At 43.3% G+C, this 26,996-nt stretch overlaps 1 protein-coding gene across 3 annotated transcripts in view; it reads right to left on the reverse strand.

The window, feature by feature from the left end:
- Positions 1-11,371: 11,371 nt before the first annotated feature.
- LOC110503529 (serine/threonine-protein kinase SIK2) overlaps positions 11,372-26,996 on the reverse strand; it is a 57,291-nt gene continuing 41,666 nt past the window's right edge. For all 3 annotated transcript variants that reach the window (XM_021581888.3, XM_021581889.3, XM_090218095.1), the window contains 6 exons: positions 24,941-25,172; positions 23,628-23,927; positions 22,776-22,921; positions 16,145-16,255; positions 15,793-15,887; positions 11,372-15,698 (listed from right to left, as the gene is read on the reverse strand). In XM_021581888.3, the coding sequence (XP_021437563.1) occupies positions 15,122-15,698; positions 15,793-15,887; positions 16,145-16,255; positions 22,776-22,921; positions 23,628-23,927; positions 24,941-25,172 (1,461 nt within the window). In that variant the 3' untranslated portion in view covers positions 11,372-15,121. The remainder of the gene's footprint in view (positions 15,699-15,792; positions 15,888-16,144; positions 16,256-22,775; positions 22,922-23,627; positions 23,928-24,940; positions 25,173-26,996) is intronic.

The raw sequence follows: 26,996 nt of genomic DNA on the forward strand, positions 1-26,996 counted from the left end.
CAGCCATGTCACCGGCCAGGGCCACATCTTGCCGGGGGGAGCCCGCACAAAAATTCTGAATGGTGACATTTGCGCAATCGGTTTTCTATCGCTCATTTGCACTTCACATTAATGATATGTCACCTTGTGGGACTGAGTCAATGAACCTAATTGGAGTGGGCACCCTGATTCTAGTTTGTGAGCTAGGTAGGCTACTGCTTCGGAAGGTCTCCTACTCAGAAGTTTGAGATGGGGCGGGGGTAGGTTGACCTCAGAACTCCCCGCTTGAAGCCCGGGGTACTGTAGGGGGAAATCTATCAAATAGTGCACCTCTAACTTTGTACAGTACTAATGCAATTATTAAAATCAGTCACACTACGAAATGCTACCAAATAAACCACAATTCATTCATAATACTGTGAATATATAGTTTGACATTGTTGCATTTTATTTCTGGTTTGTGCGAAATTGTTAACGAGTAGTATAAAACCAGTCTACACACAATGGTGAATTGATTTAGTCTTGACTCTTGGTTGACAGTGTTGGGGGATGAGTAATGTATTGATGCTCGAGTGCCAAATCAACACAAATGGATAAGAAAAGGTCTAATCCATCAGGTAGCCCAGTTTAGGAAAGAGGAGAAACGCGCAAAAGAAAAAGATATGCAGCTATGGCATCTGAGTATAATATGATGCATGTAATGAAACAGGTTAACACGTGTTATACTAGCATGTGTTGCTTGCTATGCTATTACACATACAGCGACAATATTCCGTTTTCAGTCCAACTAGCATACATGACATTGGATATCATTTCACACAGTTTCATCATGATAATGATGCCTGCAGCAAAACGATCACAACCTAACTAGCACATTATTGATTTGGTCACCTCAACTTTCATTGAGGTGACATCATAAAGGTTTTCTGTGATTGTATTGACTAGGTCCTGAGCTCAGTAAGGGGAATTTCCAATGCTAACTTAAGAGACATTTATACTATGCAAATATTTTGCATCTTTTGTGATATATGTAGTGCTGAAGGGGGGGGGGGGGGGGGGGGCTCTGCTCTGTCACACAGAGTGTGCGTACTGGCTTGCTTCAGGCTCTTATATAATAGCCACGGGACCAACACAGCAGAGAAGTTTAGCCTGGCACGCTAAAGCTCTTAATTCTGACCTGAGTTTAGCACGTATTAACGGGTGGGTGTAATTAATTTGGTATGCACTTCCCTCTAAGCGTGTTCTGACTGTACTTAAGCATGCGAATGAAGGTGTAGCGGAGGTGACTACAGATACACCGTATTCGGATTTAGACTTAATTCCCTCATCACTCCACGACCTTTGCGCGCAACATAACTAATAAAGTTGAGCCACCATTGAAAGTGGCACAACCTCTACTTATTTTTTTTCCGATAGAAACAACACCATTCTCCATGCACTGTAATTTAAAAATGCATAAGAGCTAGGTAAACTGTTTTGGATAAGGGGATTGTAAATATAAATGACAATTGATTAAGATCTATTTTGTCACTGGAGAAGTGAAATCAGATGTGGCAACAAACTGAAGCATATCTATCTAACCAACATATCACCTTTTCCACAGTGAAGTTTATGAAATGCTGGCCTTATAATTTGCGATAAAATTTGGAGACCCAAGTTATAGACTTCTGTAGCCATGTGTAAATGTATAGTATAGCGCCAAACCAATCAAGTTGATTTATGATTTATTGAAAGTTTTAAATATATGGCTGGACTTTGCACTGTATTTTTTACAATTTGTATCCCGTTAAATATTAGCCACTATCGGTTGCCATCGTCAGTTATACTCACGTACATTTACACCGAGTATACCAAACATTAACACCTTCCTAATATTGAGTTTGCACCCCTCCCCCTTTGCCCTAAGAACAGCCTCAATTCATCAGGACATGGACTCTACAAGGGATCAAAAGCGTTCCACAGGGATGCTGGCTCATGTTGACTCCAAAGCTACCCACAGTTGTGTCAAGTTGGCTGGATGTCCTTTGGGTGGTGGACCATTCTTGATACACAGAGGAAACTGTTGAGTGTGAAAAACCAAGCAGTGTAGCAGTTCTTGACACACTCAAACTGGTGTGCCTGGCACCTACTACCATACCGCGTTCAAATGTACTTAAATATTTTGTCTTGCCCATTCACTCTCTGGCTGGGCATCTCAAGGACATTCAGAGACTTGTCCCGAATCCACTCCTGCATTGTCTTGGCTGTGTGCTTATAGTTGTTGTTCTGTTGGAAGGTGAACCTTCGCCCCAGTCTGAGGTCCTGAATGCGCTCTGCAGCAGGTTTTCATCAAAGATCTCTCTGTACTTTGCTCCATTGATCTTTCCCTCGATTCTGACTAGTCGGACAGTCCCTGCTGCTGAAAAAACATCCCCGCAGCATGATTCTGCCACCACCATGCTTCACTGTATGGATGGTGCCAGGTTTCCTCCAGATAAGACACCTGGCATTTCAGGCCAAAGAGATCAATCTTGGTTTCATCAGACCAGAGAATCTTATTTCTCATGGACTGAGAGTCCTTTATGTGCCTTTTGGCAACTCCAAGCGGGCTGTCATGTGCCTTTTGGCTGAGGAGTGGCTTACGTCTGGCCACTCTACCATAAAGGCCTGATTGGTAGAGTGCTGCAGAGATGTTTGTCCTTCTTGAAGGTTCTCCCATCTCCACAGAGGAACTCTGGAGCTCTGTCAGAGTGACCATCAGGTTCTTGGTCACCTCCCTGACCAAGGCCCTTCTCACCCGATTCTTCAGTTTGGCTGGGCAGCCAGCTCTAGGAAGAGTCTTCGTAGTTCCAAACTTCTTCAATTTAAGTATGATGGAGGCCACTGTGTTCTTGGGGACCTTCAATGCTGCATAAATGTTTTGGTACCCTTCCCCAGATCTGTGGCTCAAAACAATCCTGTCTCGGCGCTCTATGGAAGATTCCTTCGACCTCATGTCTTGGTTTTTGCTCTGACATGCACAGTCAACTGTAAGACCTTATAAAGACAGGTGTGTGCCTTTCCAAATCATGTCTAACCAATTGAATTTACTCAAGGATGATCAATGGAAACAGGATGCACCTGAGCTCAATTTTGAGTCTCACAGCAAAGGGTCTGAACACTTATGTAAATAAGGTATTGCTGTTTTAAATTCTAAAAGGCCGTTTTCTCTTTGTCATTATGGGGTATTGTGTGTGAATTGAGGAGGAAACAATTTGATTTAATCCATTTTAGAATAAGGTTGTAACGTAACAAAATGTGGAAAAAGGGAAGGGGTCTGAATACTTTCTGAATGCACTGTACATAGCAGTTTAAACCTGGAGCCTGGTGCACAGTTCACGACGACTGTTGTCATCACAGTTCCATAATTAGTGAGGATTATTAGGGTAGATTTATAGGACTAATATTCAACCCTAATTTGACACTTTTCATGTATTGAACAATTGAATATGGCAACTTTGATTCACCAATATATTTTGTGCTTTAAGGCTCTCCAAACCTGTTTTTGTATTATTCATCAATACTTTCCTAATCCTAAATAACATAGAAGAGCAGAGTATTTTTTTACCTACCAATTGGCGGCGAAAAGGAGATGAATATGCATGTATTTACACAGCTTTCTTTAATTTATCCCTAATATTCTGAACCGTTCTCTTCGTATATTCTAATTAAAGGTACACCACATTTAAAGGGATGGCTTTAGATAAATGTACTGAAGACCCTATTGAATGGAAACTCTACGAGAGAAAATCTTTTGGCCAGCAAGTGGGAGGGTTTTCAGCAGGGGCCCAATTTCAACTTAAAAAAATCTATGCACTTCTCAGTAGTTGGTATTCAGACTTACCTTATGCAGGAGTGTACCAGGCTTTGCAGGCATGGTTCCCTTGCGTCTACTGAATACATTTAATTCAACCAAAAAAAAACTCCCACTTGCTGGCCAACAGATTTCCTCAATGTGGTTTTAAGTACATTTATTTTAATCTATCCCTTTAAATACGGTGTACCTTTCATTTGAATTTTGTCGACAGACTAGAATACATTATGAGAACAGGTTCAGAAAATAGGGATCAATGAAAGAAAGCCATCTAAATATATGCATATTGCATCACTAACTGATATATATATATATATTTTTTTAAATACTCTGATGTAGATTATTTAGACACATTTTAGGGTTACGAAAGTATGTACAGTACCAGAGAAATGTTTGGACACACCTACTCATTCAAGGGTTTTTCTTTATGTTTACAATTTTCTACATTGTAGAATAATAGTTAAGACATTAAAACTAGGGAGATGTGGAAGAAAAAAGGGGGATGTGGGAGAGGCTATGATTGATCTCAAAGGTGAACATGAGATCTACACGTTATACAATCAGAGGCGAAGCCACAGCTGGGCCTGGTGGGTCACGGGCCCTGCCAGATTGAATTCTGGCCCACCCAATCAGGCGGTCTTAAAATATATATACACATTACCAGTCAAAAGTTTGGACACACCTACCCATTAAAGGGTTTTTCTTTATTTTTTACTATTTTCTACAGTGGGGCAAAAAAGTATTTAGTCAGCCACCAATTGTGCACGTTCTCCCACATAAAAAGATGAGAGGCCTGTAAAATTCATCATAGGTACACTTCAACTATGACAGACAAAATGAGAAAAAAACTCCAGAAAATCACATTGTAGGATTTTTAATGAATTTATTTGCAAATTATGGTGAAAAAACAGTATTTGGTCAATAACAAAAGTTTTTCCACCATAATTTGCAAATAAATTCATAAAAAATCCTACAATGTGATTTTCTGGAGTTTTTTTTTTTTCATTTCATTTCATGTCTGTCATAGTTGAAGTGTACCTATGATGAATTTTACAGGCCTCTCTCATCTTTTTAAGTGGGAGAACGTGCACAATTGGTGGCTGACTAAATACTTTTTTGCCCCACTGTATATTGTAGAATAATAATAGTGAAGACATCAAAACTATGAAATAACACATATGGAATCATGTAGTAACCAAAAAAGTGTTAAACAAATCAAACAATATTTTATATTTGAGATTCTTTAAAGTAGCCACCCTTTGCCTTGATGACAGCATCAGTATTTCTGTTTACATTATAGGGAATAGGCTGGCTTGCCGGTCCTCCATATTACAACACACCCCGGAATATGTTTTTTTCGTCATTCTTCTGAATTGACCGGTTATATGTGTTAACTAGCGGTGACCCACTTCTGTAGAACAAGTTCTAATCTGACATTCAATGCAGAGCTATTCAGTTATGGGCCTCAAGGGCTAATGGTTAATGAATTTATCAATTAATGAAATCATGTAATTGATTGGCCAGGTAGTTCACTCACCACCAGGTCTGAATCAGTCCCTGATTAGAAGGAAATAATGAAAACCAGCAGGCCTGGAATTGAATCACCCTCTGGTCTATTGGTTAAGATGGATGACCAGATGGGCTGCTGGCCCTCTTAACAACAGTAACGGTCAAGCCAGCTGCTTCCCTTCTCTCCCCAGATGTCCATCCATGCCTGGGCCATGTGGAGACCTGGTGGCCTATCTATCCACATGTGTCAGTGCTTCAAAGTGTGTTTGCACAGCTCTCTCAGTGATCAGCCCAGCTATCTTCAGCCCATTCATGGAGACCCATTATGTTCAATTGTTTTCAGATGTTCTTGCTCATGTTTGAGCATTATGGAATGGCAGCTGCTCTGAAGATGAAATATAACTGGCACCACGCAGCTATACCAGAGCTATAGCCTAACGTTACTTACACCTCATGTCAACCCTGTCTCTGCTGCTGATCAGAGAGGTAAGTGGGAAAATATGTGATGTAGGCTGGGCAAAAACTGTCTGCATCAACGTTGTTTCTACGTTATTCAACCAAAAAAATTACATCCGATGTTGAATCAATGTGGAAAACTGATTGGATTAGCAAAAAGTCATCAATTTAAGGCAATTTGGTATCTTTTTCACCCAACTTTTTAAGTAAATGACATGGTGAATGTTTTTGTTGATTTCACATTAGTTGGCAACTTAACATCTCAACCAAATGTAAATCAAAACTAGATGTTGAAATGACGTCTGTCCAGTGGGTAGGCCTGTTCACAGGTGAATCGTTCAGGGGCTGGTTTTGGTTTCCTGGACACAAATTAAAGTTCATCCACGTTACAAAATTACACATTGGTTTTGTCGATGGACCACTTACAAGGGGATGGATTCCAACCTTACTGCTGAAGTTCAGCGCTCTAGCATGATTACAATTTAAAGGTAATTTCCAATTGAGCCGACATTTGCAGCGTTTACCGTGCATATCGAGTCTCGTTTATCGAGTCTCTGCTAATGCGGGGACATTCCCTTTAAATTTCTATCACCCTGTTGTGCAGCGCTATGGATTGAGTCCAGCCCAAGATAAGGAAACCAATGTCATTTTGTAATTTGGTTAAACTATCCCTTTGAGCCCATTTCCCTAAAACGCATGATAAATAGTGGTTCTCCTTTGAAAGTGCTTCATAGACCAAAACTAGCTTTTTAATCTTTGTCTGGGAAAAGTGCCCCAGAATATTGGGGCTCCCTAGCGGCGCAGTGGTCTAAGGCAGTGCAAGAGGCGTCACTGCTAGTACCTAGTTCGAATCCAGGCTGCATCACTTCCAGCTGTGATTGGGCGGTGCACAATTGGCCCAGCATTGGCAGAGTAGGACGTCATTGTAAATAAGAATTTGTTCTTAACTGACTTGCCGAGTAAAATAATAACATGTTGCAGCTAGAAATATAATAAATAAGTGACACGTTTTGTATTCTACATGATGACAGAATCATATTTGTTCTGGGTGGATCATACATCTGTCGGAATGTTCTTTGCTGATGCTGAACTGGCCCTCATTAGGAAGCAAACTGTACAATACCTGAACTTGTCCAATAAGAATCTGTTGCAAAATGGTTGTAATGAAGAGCACCTCAATGTCAATTTAGGGAGGAAAGGGGGTTTATTTGTTATTACAACTACACTTAGATGACGTCAAATGAGAAAAGGTGAATGATATGATGATTCTGGAATTCAATCCATTGCAGATAGAGGACTTTCACATTTGTGCAACAGCATGGCCTGGATGAAAGGAGTGGACATAGGTGTTGTACAAATGCTATTGTCTATTGAGGACTGTGATTTTTTTATTTTTAGTTTTGACTTGGCCCTCTGCAGCAGCATGGTGAATGAATGATGTTTCAAGTTGTCCTTCATATGCAGCAGTTAGAGGGCAAATTCATTTTTCAGGTAGATTGTTCTTTTTTTTTTACCACTTTCACTTGGTTGTCACACTGAAGGGCTACACAAGGGAAGACCTTGGCAGCACATCAAACACCCTTTCTGTTACACAAAGAGCACTCAGGCAACCAAACCAAACCAAACACTAAACAGAGCTATCGCATGAGAGAGCGTCCGTTAGAATGGGAGCGCTTTTTAAATCTCTCCATCTCCAATCAGCATACATAACCAACCCAAGCCGCGGGCCACCCCCGATTTATAGCTCATCGCTGTTACGTTATGCAAAGGTTAGTCTTTACGTCACATGGTAGCATAACAGTACTGTACGCGAGGACAGAGTGTTGGTGGTTTAATGGCATGATAGGGAGCCTGGAGCGAAGATGTCACATCTGGACGTTGTTCAATTTGGAGGTTGATGGAATAATCCTCTGCATTGGATTGCCAAAAGTTGATTTATGTCAGGATTTACAGTGATTGTAGCCTAAGTAACAGTTAAACAGAACCTTTTTAAAAGTATGTTTGATTTAATATTATTAGCCATAATTCTTATAGGAAGACCAGAGCTTCTGAATTGAGGAGTTATGGATTCTATTATCTCTTGGATAATAATATTTGAAGCCGTCAAACAGAACTGCTGCAAACTTTGAAACTAAAACAATGCAGCTGTCTCTTCTGAAACTAGATAAAGTCATTCATGACAGGATTCAGCTCAGTGGGGGAAGAGATGCCCTCCGGTTGGTTTCTCTCACAGTGACAAAAGACGAAACATAGAAGACGCAGGGAAACAAGCTTTTTTTTTCATTTTCCTAGAGTCAACTTGCCCTCAATATGTCCTTTCTCTCTCACACACTATTTTGAGTAGGTTAGTCTGTCTATTCCCGCCCACTCGACCATAGAAGTGTCTTGCCTCTGTTTCTGTGAGGGCACTGATGGACAAATTCAATATCTTATAGTTAACTGTGTGAATAAACCATACAATATTGACTGCGTAATATATTTAATCCTACAATTGTATCAAATTAAGGGCACCCTGATCAATAGGCATGATGTGTTTTCTTATCATGTAGTTTTATTACATAAGTCATGGCCAAGCATATGCTCTCATTCCATGTAAGAAGGATCTTGCGTAACTGATGGGCAGCAGTCAGTGTAGGTCTCCGTCTGTCTTAGTGTTGTTCTACTTTATCTGATCACCAGACGGTCAGAGACCCTAATCCCGGCCTGCACATGACCTAGAAATAACAACCTTGCATAGTCACGTCTGTCACTATAACACACAAGTAGGTCAGGCTAAAGGGATGTGTCAGGCTAGACCGGTACCTTCATGTGGTTTGCCTCTTTCATTGTCAGCCCTGTCCGTCCTCCATCAGGGTTGTGTTCATTATGGCATGTTTTGCAACGAAAAACTAAAATGTCCAGTTAGTCTTTCCGTTTCAGTCTTTGCTTTTGTTTGGTGCCTAATGAATATGGCCCAGGACTAGCTGCCTTTGTTCAGTGTAGCTTCAACTGACCAGAGGGTTAAACTGATGAGTACTCTGACCTCAGCTGGAGAGCAGAAGTACGCTGTTGTCATTCACACATCACCATGGCAACCATTGATTTGCGTTTTACCAGCAAAAACAGAGGGTAGAATATTGAAAATCCCCATTTTATATCTGGTGCTAACATGTGTCCTGTGTTATCTTCTTGCCATTCTGATTGTTCCCACATTTTTAGACTGGTATAAACAAGTGGAAATACACTTTTCTAGGAAGGCTTGCTTCCACTCAGCCACAAGAGCATCAGTCAGGCAGAGCATCATTCAGGCAGGTAGCGTTCTCCTGGCATCAGCCAAACGGACTACTAGATGTTGAAGAGTGATTCAACAATCCAGAGAACCTGGTTTCCACTGCTCCAGAGTCCAATGACGGCAAGCTTTACACCACTCCAGCCGACGCTTGACATTGCACAGGGTGATCTTAGGCTTGAATGTTCAGCCATGGAAACTCATTTCATGAAGCTACCGACGAACAGTTCTTGAGTGAGTGTTGCAGAGGACAGACGATTTTTACTCGCTACGCACTTCAGCACTCAGCAGTCCCTTTCTGGGTAGGCTACCACTTCGCGGTTGAGCCGTTGTTGCTCCTAGACATTTCCACTTCACAATAACAACCCTTACAGTTGACACGGAACAGCTCTATCAGGGCAGAAATTTGACAAACTGACTTGTTGGAAAGGTGGCATCCTATGGCGGTGCCACATTGAAAGCCACTTAGCTCCTCAGTAAGACCATTCTACTGCCAATGTTTGTCGATGGAGATTGCATGGCTGTCTGCTCAATTTTATACCTGTCAGCAATGGGTGTGGCTGAAAAAACAGAATCCATTAACTTCAAGGAGTGTCCACATAATTTTGTATGTATATTGAAAGCAGGTGCTTCCACACAGGTGTGGTTCCTGAGTTAATTAGGCAATTAACATCCCATCATGCTTAGGATCATGTATAAAAATGCTGGGCAGGCCATTATTTTGGCCACCATGGCTATGCCCTCATAGGATAACGATGCCCCCATCCACAGGGCACGAGTGGTCACTGAATGGTTTGACAAACTGTGTAAACCATATGCCATGGCTGTCTCAGTTACCAGATCAACCCAACTGAACACTTATGGGAGATCCTGGAGCGGTGCCCGAGACCGCATTTTCCATCAATCTCAACATGGAACATTTTTGTTGCATCACTCCAAGAGAGTTCCAAACACTTGTAGAATCTATGCCAATGTGCATTGAAGCTGTGCTGGCCCAACGCCCTATTAAGACACTATGTTGGTGTTACCTGAAGCTGTAACTTGTCTGAATGGGATTACAGGCCTGATTTGATTAACTGTATTCCTGCTCAAGTTCTAAGGACAAAGACTAAGCTTTGACTGGGACATTAGCTCAATCTGTGCTGGGAATAAGGAGGCCGCTAGGTTGAAGACCAAGTGATCTCATCATCCACTTATGGGGAGGTCCTCAGTCATAGTTCGGCGGACTCACTAATGCACTGGTATGAATAGCATACAGTAGAGTTGAGTGCACTAATGGGAGGACATGACATCTCTTGGTTCACTCATTTCAGCTCCCGGGGAGCATCATTTGCTGATCCATACCCAGATAACTTATAGCAAGGGCATCTGCCGAGAAATGGGAGCAATGCTTGAACTAATCAAATAACCTCCAAAGCAATGACGCTTGGGCCGTGTTTGTGTTGACAACAATCCAGTTAGCAACCTAGACCGACACCAATGGGAATGGGAACTAGTTCAGTTATGAGTAGAACTCCTGTAGGGGATCCTGATTGAATTCCAGACAAGAGAACCAAGAGGGATATAGGCTATAGCCTTTAGGAAAAGTGGAACATTTCACTGTCTGAGATGCTCTATCTATTCATACCCATTCCTGGGCCATATTCATAATGTCTGAGTAGGAGTGCTGATCCAGGATCAGTTTGGCCTTTAAGATCATGTGAATATTATATGGATGGGGGACATGATCCTAGATCAACAGCTTTATGAATACAGGCCCCGATTTACACCACATCTAGATGACAAATGTGCTGTGCTTGTGAGGGCAGACATTTCAATCCATAAAGTTTAGACCATTAACTCTGGTCCAACTATGCCATTAATTACTCACATAACTAGGACTGAGTCAATGGTGTTAATAAGAACCATGAACATATTTATCAACACAGTAATGATGCCACATACCCATCTATTTGAGAGTTTTTACAAAACACATGCCACATTACCAATCAATTTGGATGTTGAACAGGTAATAAAGTGCTGATAACTGATAATGGATGGCCTTTGTGAGACCTTGGATTTAGTTCCTGAAATGAATTCAGGCTCATGTACTGTGGCTCAACTGTTTATGATAAAGGGCTACGTGTCATACTGCTACAATTGAGGATCCGTTGATGTCCCTATTTGGGCTGTTGTAATGGAATCTCAAATAGTGAGCTATGTTTTGGAGAATGACAGTGCCTATAATTCAACCATGGACGTAAATGTATTCATCATTGGATTCAACCCAAGAGTACGTAGTCAGATTTGAAAAAAAAAAAAAAAAAGTAGATCAAGATACTCACAAGTTGCTCGATAAACCTTTTTAATCTCAACAGCAAGTTAGCTTATGTGTGGTCAACATCAATGAAGATTTTCTAACAGGTGTTTGTCAGTAGGAGGTGCAATTATGATACTGAAACACATCCACTACTAATCTTCATTATTTTCTGTATATTTTCAACTATTACTTAAATATTGCTATAATACTTTGTAAATGGCATATACTGATTGACCAAAAAAAGCACTGTCAAGAAGCTAAAACCAAGAAGCTCCTAACTCCACATGGTGGGGTTGTACAGGGAAACTTCTGAGGGGACTTTGGTTTTGTACCTTTGTAAAACCTGGGACTACTTATTTCTGGAAAGGATACCCCAAAATAAAAACAGAACGGAATTAAAACCAGAAAAGCTCAAATATTCTTATCTTAATTCAAAACAAAGTTTTAAAAAAAAGGCACACTGAACACTACTCACGCTCAACACAATATTTTTTTCATCTTGAGAGCACTAAAGAGTCTCTAAACCCCTAATTTGTACAAAGCACAATGAACAACCAATAGTGTTATTCTCACTGGTCTTTCTTTGTAAGAACCAAATGTTTTGTGTCCACTTATTGAGATAAGACAGCGAATGGGTCCCTCACTTTTGTTTTAGTCTTCCGGGGAAGCAGCAGACTAGGCTAAACACCATTCTGACTACCACCGTCACCACATCTCTCACTCTAGCTACATTTCCTTTATCGCCTCGTAAAAGTGCTCCAGTAATTCAACTTCCACAGACAATCCTGCAGTCTATGGCTACGTCCAAAATGGCACCCTATTACCTATATAGTGCACTACTTTGACCAGAGCCAATAGGGCTCAGTTCAAAAGCATTGTACTATGGAGGGAATAGGGTGCCATTTGAGATGCAGATTTTGTCTCTGACCTCAAACACTTCGGTTTTTCATCCCATTTAATGAAAAGTAGAGTTATGTCATCATCAGAAATCTGTATGCTTCAAGTAGATTCAAAAGTTGTGTTCATTCGAAGCTTGTTGTAAGAGAGCCATGGTGAAACTTGTCAAAATGAATCCAGTGTCGGGTTACTAGCGTCTTTTTCCCCCTTATTTTTTACAGCAACCTTTAGGTTAGAGAAACATTACTTCAGAAACCCAGTAAACCCACTGTTAGACCCACATCAGCTGCATACAACAGGAGGTATAAGGTCACAATCTGGAGATAACTCACCTAACAACAATAGCGCAGCAAACTGATTTGACTTGACTTACAGTGGCATGCAAAAGTATTCACCCTCCTTGGCATTTTTCCTATTTTGTTGCCTTACACAACCTGGAATTAAAATTGATTTTTTGGGGGGGTTGTATCATTTGATTTACACAACATGCTTACCACTTTGAAGATGCAAAATATTTTTGGTGAAATAAGCAAGAAAGAAAACTTGGGCGTGCATGACATTTCACCCCCCCAAAGTCAATACTTTGTAAAGTCACCGTTTGCAGCTACAAGTCTCTTGGGGTATGTCTCTATAAGTTTGGCACATCTAGCCTCTGGGATTTTTGCCCATTCTTCAAGGCAAAACTGCTCCAGCTCCTTCAAGTTGGATGGGTTCCGTGGGTGTACAGAAATACTTTACCACAGATTCTTAATTGGATTGAGGTCTGGGCTTTGACTAGGCCATTCCAAGACATTTAAATGTTTCCCCTTAAACAACTCGAGTGTTGCTTTAGCAGTATGCTTAGGGTCATTGTCCTGCTGGAAGGTGAACCTCCGTCCCAGTCTCATATCTCTGGAAGACTGAAACAAAACAGGTTTCCCCTCAATAATTTCCCTGTATTTAGCATCATCCATCATTCCTTCAATTCAGACCAGTTTCCTAGTCCCCGTCGATGAAAAACATCCCCCAGCATGATGCTGCCACCACCATGCTTCACTGTGGGGATGGTGTTCTCGGGGTGATGGGAGGTGTTGGGTTTGCGCCAGACATAGCATTTTCCTTGATGGCCAAAAAGCTACATTTTAGTCTCATCTGACCAGAGAACCTTCATCCATATGTTTGGGGAGTCTCCCACATGCCTAATTATTTGCTTTCTTTAAGCAATCGCTTTTTTTCTGGACACTTTTTCGTAAAGCCCAGCTCTGGAGTGTATGGCTTAAAGTGGTTCTATGGACAGATATTCCAATCTCTGCTGTGGCGCTTCGCAGCTCCTTCAGGGTTATCTTTGGTCTCTTTGTTGCCTCTCTGATTAATGCCCTCCTTGCCTGGTCTGAGTTTTGGTGGGCGGCCCTCGCTTGGCAGGTTTGTTGTGGTGCCATATTCTTTGCCATTTTTTTTAAATAACGGATTTAAAATGGTGCTCCGTGGGATGTTAAGTTTCAGATTTTTTTTTTTTAATAACCTAACCCTGACCGGTACTTCTCCACAACTTTGTCCCTGACCTGTTTGGAGAGCTCCTTGGTCTTCATGGTGCTGCTTGCTTGGTGATGCCCCTTGCTTAGTGGTGTTGCAGACTCTGGGGCCTTTCAGAACAGGTGTATATATACACAGATCATGTGACACTTAATTAGTCAGATTGCACACAGGTGGACTTTATTTATGTGACTTCTGAAGGTAATTGGTTGCACCAGCTCTTATTTAGGAGCTTCATAGCAAAGGGGGTGAATACATATGCACGCACCACTTCAGATTTGACATTTTATTTTTTTAAACAAGTTATTTTTTTCACTTCACCAATTTGGACTATTTTGTGTATATCCATTACATGAAAACCAAATAAAAATCCATTTAAATTACAGGTTGTAATGCATCAAAATAGGAAAAACGCCAAGGGGGATGAATACTTTTGCAAGGCACTGTATTCCTTTTAGCTCCTAGTGAAGCAAAGGGCTTCAAACTGATTTGTGTAGTTTGTTGGAAATATCTAGCCGATTTATACAATTTATTTTTTTATCTGCTGCGATGGTGTTAGTGGGGGGATTATCTCCTGATTTTTCATCACGGTCTACGCAGTGATGAGTGGTCACTGTGGATATGTTGGCTGTGAGTCATCATACTGGAATTCTCCCCAAAAACATCACACATTAAAGTACGACTTTCTGGTGAGGAAAAAGCCTGTTGCTTCAATATTGCTACAATAAAATATTGACTAACACTGCACTTATCAAGTGCGCATTAATTCATTACTTTGTCTCTTGTTCGTTTATTATTTTTACTACTTCAAAACACCCAATGTGTTTTTGAGAGTTCTTGGCCTACTTCAATACAAAATAGCATCTTTGTCGTTTGGTTTGTGCTTTCGGTAAGCCAAGTTCCGTTGTGCACGTCTTCCAAAAACGACCAAACTGTGCTAAGTTTTCTTGCATCGTCCAGCACTTGTTCTCGACGGGGCCGCTGTGGCTGCAGTCAGCTTTGAGGCAGTTGTATTCCTGTGGAGCGATATCACTTCACACGTGACACCCCCCATCATGGCAACATCCATCCACACATACCCAGCCAGCCATCCATGCTGGCACACCCATCACCCAGGCAGCCTCCAGGCCTGGGTCCTTGCATAGGGCTGATGGGAAAAGAGAAGTGGGAAGGGAGATCGGGAGGATTTTGGTAGAAAGGTTCTGAGGTTGGTTCACCACAACTAAAAAAAATAGTATTCATTGATACAAAAAAACAACACTTCCCCTGTACCTTGACCCCCAACTCCACTCCATGACATCTACGACATGATGCTGTGTAGATTTTCAACTGTCGGTAATACTGCTTTCTCCCCACAGTTCTACCGGCTTCAGTTCACCAGTAGGAAGCCATGCTGCGAGTCTACAGTCTCCATCATCTCGCTGTCCAGAAAGGAGTCCTGGAGCTCGGTGGGTAACGCCAGCCCCTCATACCCGGCAACAGGGGCCTCTCCTGGGCCAGGCCGGTGCGGCTGCCCGGGGTCCAGGTGGAACTCGTATTGCTCTGGATAAAGTGCCTCTTGCGGAGTGTGGAATTGGCCCTGCTGGTCACACAGCTGGTAGCTGTATCCCAGGGCCTCGGGGTGCTGGTTCTGCAGCTGGCCGGCCAGGGCAGGGGGCATTAAAACTGGGCTGAGGTGGGAGTGAGGGTGGGGGTAGTGCTGGGCCAGGTAGTGGTCGTAGACCAGGTTGGCACTGGGCTCAATGAAGGGGCTGAGGGCCTGGGAATAGGGAGGGGAGGCCTGGGAGCTGCCCTGCTGCTGGTGGGCCCCAGCCATGGCCCCCTGCTGCTGTGGATTGTGTATTGCCCCTGGGTCCCCTGGATAGGAACCTTCCACTATCTGCATCTGGTTGAAGTAGGCTTGGAGGTGGGTCTGCTTCTGGAGGTACATCCTCTTCTGGTGCAACCTGAAGATATAGTGATATAGGTTACAGCGACAACCAGGAAAATAAGATGGCAGAGGGATCCGTTTTGATAAGTATGAATAGTCTAATAATGTACCTATGCTCCTGCAGCTGTTGCTCTAGACTCCGAGGATTCTCCTTACAGAAGAGCTGGCAGCTAGCAGGACTCACATTAGCCATAACACTAGCTTTCTGTAAGGGACAGAGTGGGAAATATGAGGGATTCAATAATTTTATCTGTGGTTTATCTGTGGTTTATCTGAGGGTGACCAGTCTCAAATTTGCCATCCATAAACATTGACAAATATAAAATTACAATGAAATGTATATAAAATCATACAGTAATGCATACAAACTAACAAATTATTAGCCATTTGCTATTGTAATTGATTACTCCCCTAATAAATATTTTGATAAATACAAGCTAGATTTGAGCCGTGTTTTGGTACCTGTAGTCTGTGTGCGAGATATTGTGTCTCCAGGCTCTGTCTTCGGGACAGTAGAGGCTGGGCACCACCATGGTATAAAGCTAAGTTATCCTCGTGCTTAGATGCCTCACCCTGAAAACACACAGAGTTCACACTCACAATCACACTGGGTTACAGACCGCCTACGCACACACAAACACAGAGCAGGGTTTTCGTTTGCCAGTAATTGCCAGCTTTTGGCAAAATAAATACGTAAAGCAGTTAAATAAAATTGTCGGTGGCCAAATTGACCGGGAGAAAAAAACAATCCCAATGAAAAACCCTTGTTATTAATTGATGGAAATTTGACAGTCATACTTATCGGCCTGTAGGTTAATTTGCCTAATTTTGTAGAATTAAATTTGGGCATGTGTATTGTTGTTAGTTGTCAGGTCTTATTTATCACACGAGCACAGCATACAGGGCCTATTTTCAGCTAAATATCACTTGTCAGACAGTGCTAGAGCTGCTGTAGCTCCTCAGCTTGTTGCTGCTGGAGTGAAACGTGCAATTTTTCAAGTCCAGTCATTTCGCAACAATTCTAAATGCAATCGCATATTAAACAGTTTATCACCACAATTAGATTGTTTATTTTTTTTAACCCGTTTTCCTTCCCAATTTTCTGATTACGATCTTGTCTCATCGCTGCAACTCCCCAACGGGCTCAGAGGCGAAGGTAGAGTCATGCGTCCTCCGAAACTCGACCCGCCAAACCGCGCTTTTTAACATCCGCTCGCTTAACCCGGAAGCCAGCCCACCAATGTGTCGGAGGAAACACCGTTCAACTGACAACCGAAGTCAGCCTGCAGGCGCCCGGCCTGCCACAAGGAGTCGCTAGAGAGCGAGAAGCCAAGTAAAAGCCCCCCCGGCCAAACTATCCCCTAACCCTGGCCAACGACGGGCCAATGTGCCTAACCCTGCTGAGCCACTCGGGAGGCCAAGAGCTACTATTTTTATTTCTCAAATGGTAATTGAAGCATGCCTTCCATTCGCCATTGAAGTGCATAGGCAACGGTAGGCAGGCTGTCAGTGCATCACCCATCACTTTGCAATGTGAGCTGGAGGCAGTTTGCATTTTGAATGTTTTACATCAAATTTTGAGTCTTACCTTGCTTCAAAGTAGCATAGGCAAATTCTGACCATATCTTTTTTTATAAAGACTGCCATTAAAACTTTCATTGTCCAAAAGCACAATCCTAGTCATATAGTACCCCATCCTAGTTGTTGCAACTTTAGATTCCCCAACTCTAAGTTTAGAGATCTATCATTAGCACGTCTTCCATCCAAATGGCGACAGACAATATGCGCATTTTCTCACGATTTTTCCTTCAAATTGACTTGTTGCAAATAAAACGCTTTACGTGATCCCTTTTGCGGTTAAATTCCCATGTATCAAATAAAAAAATAAGTTTCCATCGCATTTAACTTTCCTGATGGTTTTCTCACAAAAAAGTTTACATTATATAGCGAGTATGCCCACTCTGGTACTGGCACGTGCACTCTAGCTAACAGCGCTATCTGCACGCTTTTATCCTACACGTACTTTACACAAAGGTTGGATGTAAAACCTGGTTATATAGTCACATATGGAACCGCTCACATCAGGTGCGCTGTTTAGAATGGTGTGATCCCACAAATTGCATTTTGACAAATGTTTAAAATGAAGTTTTATTGGCTTCATTACAGCAGTTGCATGTTACGTTAAGAAGACTTACCATAATCTAAATATGATTACGTTCATTCTGAGCACCGTGGGTGGACGCCTTAATGGGTTATGCACCCTATGCATATGGGTCCGATAAATCTCTGATGGCCGGTAAATTAAAATCTTCCCGGTAAGGAAACACTGAAGCGGAGGCGCACGCACACACACAAAGCTCCACTGAGTAAAGTTATTGCCACTCTTGTATACAGGGCAATGTATTGATGCTGACTGTGTATAGTAATTGTGTGGTAAGCAACTATAGGGACCTTGTAGACAAGACATGCTGCCAATCAGCCCTTAGACCACCAGTGCTGTGTCTCAAATGGGACCCTATTCCCAATCCCTGTAGAGTGCACTATTTTTGTCCAGAGCTCTGGTCAACCAACCAACCAACCACACAGGCCTTGTGTTTACACTGTTCTAGGGCAAGGGAAATGGATGCACTGATTCACAGATTGATCACGCTCTCTCTGTAGGGGCCATTGAATTGACTCGTTGTTGCCTGTTTACAAGCAGCAGCCAACGGTGAATCAGTTCAGTCACTCTCCCTCTTTCTCATATTACCTCAACAACAATGGCTGCATTCACTATGTGCAGCACCAGGGGTTGACTGACTGTCAACAAGGGGACAATTGGCTACCTCTTCGTCCGGACGGAACATTATATAACCAGCCTCGTCTGTGATTCACCGGCTGGCTGGCTAACAGATCACTGGTGAGGTCAGGAGAGGTGCTGCTGGGTGGGGTCAAAACAAGACATGGTATCAAGTAATGTTTGTACCATGTTTTGTGCTGATACCATGTTGTGTTGCTGCCATGCTATGTTCAAGTCTTAGTTCTCTCTTCATGTAGTGTTGTCTCTCGTCGTGATGTGTTTTGTCATATTTTTTATAAAATATTAGTCACATGCGCCGAATACAACAGGTACAGTGCCTTGCGAAAGTATTCGGCCCCCTTGAACTTTGCGACCTTTTGCCACATTTCAGGCTTCAAACATAAAGATATAAAACTGTCTTTTTTTGTGAAGAATCAGCAACAAGTGGGACACAATCATGAAGTGGAACGACATTTATTGGATATTTCAAACTTTTTTAACAAATCAAAAACTGAAAAATTGGGCGCGCAAAATTATTCAGCCCCTTTACTTTCAGTGCAGCAAACTCTCTCCAGAAGTTCAGTGAGGATCTCTGAATGATCCAATGTTGACCTAAATGACTAATGATGATAAATACAATCCACGTGTGTGTAATCAAGTCTCCGTATAAATGCACCTGCACTGTGATAGTCTCAGAGGTCCGTTAAAAGCACAGAGAGCATCATGAAGAACAAGGAACACACCAGGCAGGTCTGAGATACTGTTGTGAAGAAGTTTAAAGCCAGATTTGGATACAAAAAGATTTCCCAATCTTTAAACATCCCAAGGAGCACTGTGCAAGCGATAATATTGAAATGGAAGGAGTATCAGACCACTGCAAATCTACCAAGACCTGGCCGTCCCTCTAAACTTTCAGCTCATACAAGGAGAAGACTGATCAGAGATGCAGCCAAGAGGCCCATGATCACTCTGGATGAACTGCAGAGATCTACAGCTGAGGTGGGAGACTCTGTCCATAGGACAACAATCAGTCGTATATTGCACAAATCTGGCCTTTATGGAAGAGTGGCAAGAAGAAAGCCATTTCTTAAAGATATCCATAAAAAGTGTTGTTTAAAGTTTGCCACAAGCCATCTGGGAGACACACCAAACATGTGGAAGAAGGTGCTCTGGTCAGATGAAACCAAAATTGAACTTTTTGGCAACAATGCAAAACGTTATGTTTGGCGTAAAAGCAACACAGCTCATCGCACTGAACACACCATCCCCACTGTCAACATGGTGGTGGCAGCATCATGGTTTGGGCCTGCTTTTCTTCAGCAGGGACAGGGAAGATGGTTAAAATTGATGGGAAGATGGATGGAGCCAAATACAGGACCATTCTGGAAGAAAACCTGATGGAGTCTGCAAAAGACCTGAGACTGGGACGGAGATTTGTCTTCCAACAAGACAATGATCCAAAACATCCTGCAAAATCTACAATGGAATGGTTCAAAAATAAACATATCCAGGTGTTAGAATGGCCAAGTCAAAGTCCAGACCTGAATCCAATCGAGAATCTGTGGAAAGAACTGAAAACTGCTGTTCACAAATGCTCTCCATCCAACCTCACTGAGCTCGAGCTGTTTTGCAAGGAGGAATGGGAAAAAATTTCAGTCTCTCGATGTGCAAAACTGATAGACATACCCCAAGCGACTTACAGCTGTAATCGCAGCAAAAGGTGGCGTTACAAAGTATTAACTTAAGGGGGCTGAATAATTTTGCACGCCCAATTTTTCAGTTTTTGATTTGTTAAAAAAGTTTGAAATATCCAATAAATGTCGTTCCACTTCATGATTGTGTCCCACTTGTTGTTGATTCTTCACAAAAAAATACAGTTTTATATCTTTATGTTTGAAGCCTGAAATGTGGCAAAAGGTTGCAAAGTTCAAGGGGGCCGAATACTTTCGCAAGGCACTGTATTCACCTTAAAGTGAAATGCTTACTTACAAGCCCTAACCAACAATGCGGTTAAAAAAATAATAATTAAAAACACAAAAAAAGTAACATAATTAAAGAGCAGCAGTAAAATAATAACAGCGGGCTATATACAGGGGGTACCGGTACAGAGTCAATGTGTGGGGGCACCAGTTAGTCGAGGTAATTGCGGTAATATGTACATGTGGGCAGGTGGGAAATAGCTGTGTGGAGTGCAATAGAGATCGCATCATCTGTGGATCTGTTAGGGCGGTATGCAAATCGAGTGGGTCTAGGATTTCAGGGATAATGGTGTTGATATGAGTCATGACCAGCCTTTCGAAGCACTTCATGACTACAGACGTGAGTGCTACGGGTCGGTAGTCATTTAGGCAGGTGTTCTTGGGCACAGGGACTATGGTGGTCTGCTTGAAACATGTTGGTATTACAGACTCAGACAGGGAGAGGTTGAAAATGTCAGTGAAGACACTTGCCAGTTGGTCAGCGCATACTCAGAGTACACGTCCTGATAATCCATCTGGCCTTGCGGCCTTGTGAATGTTGACCTGTTTAAAGGTCTTACATCGGCTGCAGAGAGCGTGATCACACAGTTGTCCAGAACAGCTGATGCTCTCATGCATGTTTCAGTGTTACTGGCCTCGAAGCGAGCATAGAAGTAATTTAGCTCGTCTGGTAGGCTTGTGTCACTGGGCAGCTCTCGGCTGTGCTTCCCTTTGTAGTCTAATAGTTGGCAAGCCCTGCCACATCCGACGAGCATTGGAGCCGGTGTAGTACGATTGAATCTTAGTCCTGTATTGATGGTTATAGCCGGAGGGCATTTCTTACAAGCTTCCGAGTTAGAGTCCTGCTCCTTGAAAGCGGCAGCTCTACCCTTTAGCTCAGTGCGGATGTTGCATGTAATCCATGGCTTCAGGTTGGGTATGTACTGTGGGGACATCATCATCAATGCACTTGACGAAGCCAGGAACTGATGTGGTGTACTCAATGCCTTCAGAAGAATTCCGGAACATATTCCAGTCTGTGCTAGTAAAACAGTCCTGTAGCTTAGCATCTGCTTTATCTGACCACTTTTTTCATTGACCAAGTCACTGGTGCTTCCTGCTTTCAGTTTTGCTTGTAAGCAGGAATAAGGAGGATAGAATTATGGTCATATTTGCCAAATGGAGGGCAAGCTTTGTACGCATCTCTGGGTGTGGCGTAAAGGTGGTTTATAGTTTTCCCCCCCTTTAGTTGCACATTTAACATGCTGGTGGAAATTTGGTAAAACAGTTATAAGTTTCCCTGCATTAAAGTTCCCGGGCCACTAGGTGTGCCACCTCTGGATGAGCATTTTCCTGTTTGCTTATGGCGGTATACAGCTCATTGAGTGTGGTCTTAGTGCCAGCATCAGTCTGTGGTGGTATGTGGACAGCTATGAAATATACAGATAGTGTGGTCTACTGCTTATCATGAGATACTCTACCTTGAATATTCCTTAAATATTGTGAACCAGCCGTTTAAAAATATACATAGACCGCCACCCCTTGTCTTACCCCTTGCCACCCCTATCCTGCCGATACAGTGTAAAACCCACTAGCAGTATGTTGTTCATGTCGTCGTTCAACCACGACTCAGTGAAACATAAGCTATTACAGTTTTTAATGTCCCGTTGGTAGTTTGCTCGTATGTCATCGATTTTATTTTCCAATGACTGCATGTTTGCCAATAGAACGGATGGCAGCGGGGGTTTCCTCGCTCGCCTACAAATTCTCAGAAGGAAGCCCGACCTCCGCCCCCTTTTTCTCCGTCTTCTCTTCACGCAAATGACAGAGATCTGGGTCTTCTCTTCGCGCAAATGACAGATCTGGGCCTTCTCAGTCTTCTCTTCGCACAAATGACAGAGATTTGGGCCTGTTCGCAGGAAAGCAGTATATCTTTCACGTCAGACTCATTAAAGGAAAAAGCTTCTACCAGTTCGCTGTGAGTAATCGCTGTTCTGATATCTATAAGTTATTTTCAGCCATAAGAAACAGTAGCAGCAACATTCTTTAAAAATTAAGTACAAAATTAAGAAACTAACCAAATAACAGTTGGTTAGGAGCATGTACAACGTCAGCCATTCTAATCCCAGCCCCCGTCCCCGCAAGAGGCCTTTTGCCTTGTGGTAGGCCGTCATTGTAAATTAGAATTTGTTCATAAATGACTTGCCTAGTTAAATAAAGGTTAAATAAAATACATTTAAAAAAAAAATCAAGACAACGAGTGGAATCCCCAATTTGTAGCTTTTTGTTATTGTTGCTAACGATCTCGCTGTCTGTCTGTTCCATCCTCTCCTGACACTTTGGAGACAGTACTGACCTGCAGCGTGGGGTCCAGCAGGTTCTGCAGGTTTGCATGGAGCCCCTCCTCCCCGGAGCCCATCTGCTCGTACATCTGTTTGTTCAGCTCCAGGATGCCTTTGGTCCGTGCCAGGTTCTGGAGATGCTGCCGGAACGCAACCAGACCTGACAACATAGTTAGGAGTCAGGTGATTCTAGCATCCAAACTATTCGTTATAACCCGGTTCCCTTGTATTTTTCCGACTGAAATTACAGAGCTATCACTTCTAGCCTACTTCCTCTACCGCCTGCAGGGAGAGAGTATGTACGTCATGAGTGTGTGTGTGTGTGTATTGGTGGTGTGTATCTCTGGCTCCTAAAAGGCTGGGTGACTGTTCCTGATGGCGTGAACCATGGGACCTGACTCATCCTAACGATAAGGCTATATAAAGATTTGAGACGCTCCAAGTCTCCCCCTGCAGCGGCACGCAGAACCCAGCCGCTGATTCACTGACGTTTCAAACAGCCATTAGAAAGAACTGGGGCTCTGGTGACTCTAAGCTCCTGCTGGGTGTGTCTGTGTGTGCAGACTGAACGAGGCAGCTGGGGGGGGGGGAATAACACATCTACCAATACATTTTACAGTCTATTAATTGAGTTACTTTACACGGTGCTTCTGCAACGGGATGAAAAATTCAACAGAGCTATGTAGGTCAAACCTTCAAAGCACAGTCTGATTCACAAAATGAATCATCAGAGAGAGAGAAGAAAATAAGAGAACGAGAGACAATTTTCAGCTTGAAAATGTGCAGGGGTGAGAATGAAGCTGGAAAGAAGGAGAGAAAGATACACGAAGAATGAGATGGGTAAAGAGACAACCAGTGGATCTCACCTTGTGTGAGGGAGGTGTCGGAGGCACGGCGGCCCTCCCTGAAGCTGATGGGAGAGCGGTTGTGGGCCTCCCTCTTCTGTGAGCTCAGGGCCTGCATGGTGGGGTTGGGGGGCCGCTGGCTCATGAAGGGGCCCTGGGTCACGTGGGACCCCGAGCTGTGGGTGTTGGCCAGGACCACCTCGCTGAGAGAGGGGGCGTCCTCCAGCAGACCCAGGTCACTGTGCAAGGAGCCCATGTCGTAGCCCATGTCAGAGTCCACACTGCCCAGGGACGGGTTGTGGCCCATGGTGAACAGTTTATCTGTTGGTTCACAGAAATACAGGAAAGCAAGGGTTCATTGACAGTACTACTGATGGATTGGATATTGCTCTAATTGGGTCACAGGTTTTTCAGGGTAGGGTTGGCACAATTATCATATAAAACGTGTAACCGTTAACTATGGACAATTAACCGTTGTTTTCATACATTCATGTTATGATAAGGGAATCAACTTTATATTTAATTAGATATAGTTTACCCAATAGGAGTTTTTAAGTAGGTAGGAAGTAGGTAAAGTTAACAACCATTTTACGAGCAGAACGGCATGGTCGGGAGGAGACGCTTCATTTCCAAAAGTTCAAAGCAATAGTTATTGAGACTATGAGAGGGTGTCACTAAAGCCGTGTTGTATTCATTAGGTATGTGAATACAAATTTTAAAAGATGCATTCAGATGCATTACGAGCTCAACATTTTCAACAAAATTATAATTTTGAATATAACCGTAGCCATTTGCATGACAACTAATCGTTACCCAAAACTCCATAGTTGTCACAGCCCGTTTTCCGGGTAAGGTTGCCGGTCAGGAAAGATTCCAGAGGGGTATACTACAAAGCAAGATCAATGACTTAGCCAGTTAACTTTCCAGAATATTCTGAAATAAATAAAACATTTTTAAGAAGATAAGCATGAAATGGGCAAGGTCTAATTGCCTCAACAACCATAATACACTAAGTTTAGCTTTCTTAAATGAACCAGAAAATCTATTGTAATTTCTGGTTGTTTATCAAAGTTACCGCGTTGATCCTGCTTTGTAGTGTACCCCTCTGGCCTTAGCTAATAAATAAATAAATAAAACCAGCCATCCACATATCAATAAATGTGGTGCCTTTAAAATAACAATTTCCACTGGAAGCGCACATTTTCACCATTCACAAACGCAATACTTGCTGGCTCAGCAGATCAACAACCCATATGAACACAGCCCTATGTCCCCTATCTAGCCAATGGCGTATAAGATTCTCTAATGTCCCAGAACCTTGATTCAGATCTTACCTTGGTTGATGACGGGGCCCAGCTCATTAGTAACCTCGGACAGGGTGTGTCGGCGCTGGCCGAAGCGGGCCGTCTGGAAGGCGGAGAAGAAGTGGGCGGGGTCGTCCTCGGCGTCGGGCTCCTCCGTCTCTATGCCCTCGTCGATGGACGTCTCCATCATGTTACTGGGTGACGACACGCTGGACTTGCGCAGCACTGTGGGGGGCAGGGGGTCCAGCATACAGCCGTTCACCTAAAGGCGAAGACAGGGGGAGGCATGTTACTTGCTGGAGCAATTCATTAGCTTAATCCATTTTACTAAATGTGTTTATGAAATGTATTTCAAAGACAGTGCACAGTAATCATCATTTCCCTTTCCACATTGATGCTCAAGTGTCAGCAAAAGAGCACATTTTCATCCATACTCGCTAGAGTTGGGGATCGAACTGGGTTTCTAACCCAGACTCTCAGGGCATTATCTCTAGGGAGCTAATACGAGTTCCCAGCAAGGTTACTCATCATGCGAGAGGGTCTCTCCTTAACGCCTCTGTTACGCTTCACTCTGACGTGAATGGGACCTCCTTCTCTGTCACGCACGGCCTAAGAGGGTGAAACCATTCATCAGGACATGGCTCCTCTCTCGGTTACATGACCAGGCAGCTTCCCCCTAATGTACACATCCAGAGGGTGCTCTTTTCTTGTGTTATTGGAGTGGACAGCTCTGGAGCTACAGAAACACAATATACTGCAAGGATTGGGGAATGGATGGGTAAACAAAATGTGTCTGCCATTTCTATCCCGCCCTCCCTTTCCCCCCGTTGCTCAGACACTGTGAGAGGGGGAGAGGGGTGGGAGTCTGGAATGCATGCACAGGAAGTGTGCTTTGGCCAAAAGCACAGCGAGAGACTCTCCCACAGACACAGGCACACTGAGACACAATCACACTCGCTCATCAAACACACACACAATGTCTCTTGCTCACACAGCGTCTCTCTCTCGCACTCACACGCTCTGTCTGTCTGTCTGTCTCACACACACCCCTCGCTGACACGGATAAACTGAATGAGTTGCCGGGGAAACCAGAACCCTGGGCTCCTCCAGTCAGAGCTGCTTTGTACAATTCCTGATCCCAGTTTCCTGAAGCGTGCTGGGCCAGGAATGCTGCCTGTTACTCAACACACTGGGGAGGGAGAGGGGCTGGCTGCTCAAACCCAGGCCACACCAGGCTATTACGGCACACTATACCCTATTTAGTACACTGGTTTGACCAAAAGTAGAGCACGAAATAGGTAACAGAGTGCCATTTGGGACTCATTCCTGGTACCTACAGTGCCTAGAGCAAGCAGGGGCTCATCAGGAGTGAGGGAGGGCAGAGGGAACAGCCTCAACAGACAGCATCCTGGACATGTGTCCTGCTGGTGCTCCTGCTGCTGAGATTATGCTAGTTCCTTGTTCTTGAGTGGGCCCGCCGTGTTCACTCACCAAGATAACACTTGAGCGGTGCTTTGATTTAATCCCTAGCAAGTCATTTTTTTTACGAGGGTTAATATAAAAATAAAAAGGCCCATTTTTGTTGTAGTAAAAGTGATAAATAACGAAGTGGTCAAAATAAAACTAGCATAGGGTCTGTGTGTAAGGCAGTTTTTCAAAACCCAGCAGCAAGCAGGGGAATGGTAGGTTCTTTAACGCAGAGTGCTGACGTCAGGAGTGAAGTCGAATGCTAAAGCCTGGCCAGGCTGGAAGAAAAGGTCACAGTCTGGCACAGATAAAGACAGAAACTTAGCAGAGAGGGAGTAGGGAGAGAGAGTCTGGGTCCAGACCTGCAGGGGCAAGAGTACAGCGGATGTCACATGGGCCAATGCTAAGTGTGCATGTGGTCATAGTGTGTGTGTGTGTGTGTGTGTGTGTGTGTGTGTGTGTGTGTGTGTGTGAGAAAGAGGTCTCTAACTGTGCCTGAGCTGTAGAGAATTGGGCAGCTGTCACGTCAGATGTGTGGCCCCAGCGAGTGAGACAGACAGAGGGGACGGACGGGGCTGAGTGGAGTGGCTTACGTAAGCTGGCGAGGGACAGCTGTGCC

The sequence above is a fragment of the Oncorhynchus mykiss genome, chromosome 24 (genome assembly GCF_057628025.1).
Source record: "Oncorhynchus mykiss isolate SJ-2025 chromosome 24, ASM5762802v1, whole genome shotgun sequence".
Lineage (NCBI taxonomy): Eukaryota > Metazoa > Chordata > Actinopteri > Salmoniformes > Salmonidae > Oncorhynchus > Oncorhynchus mykiss.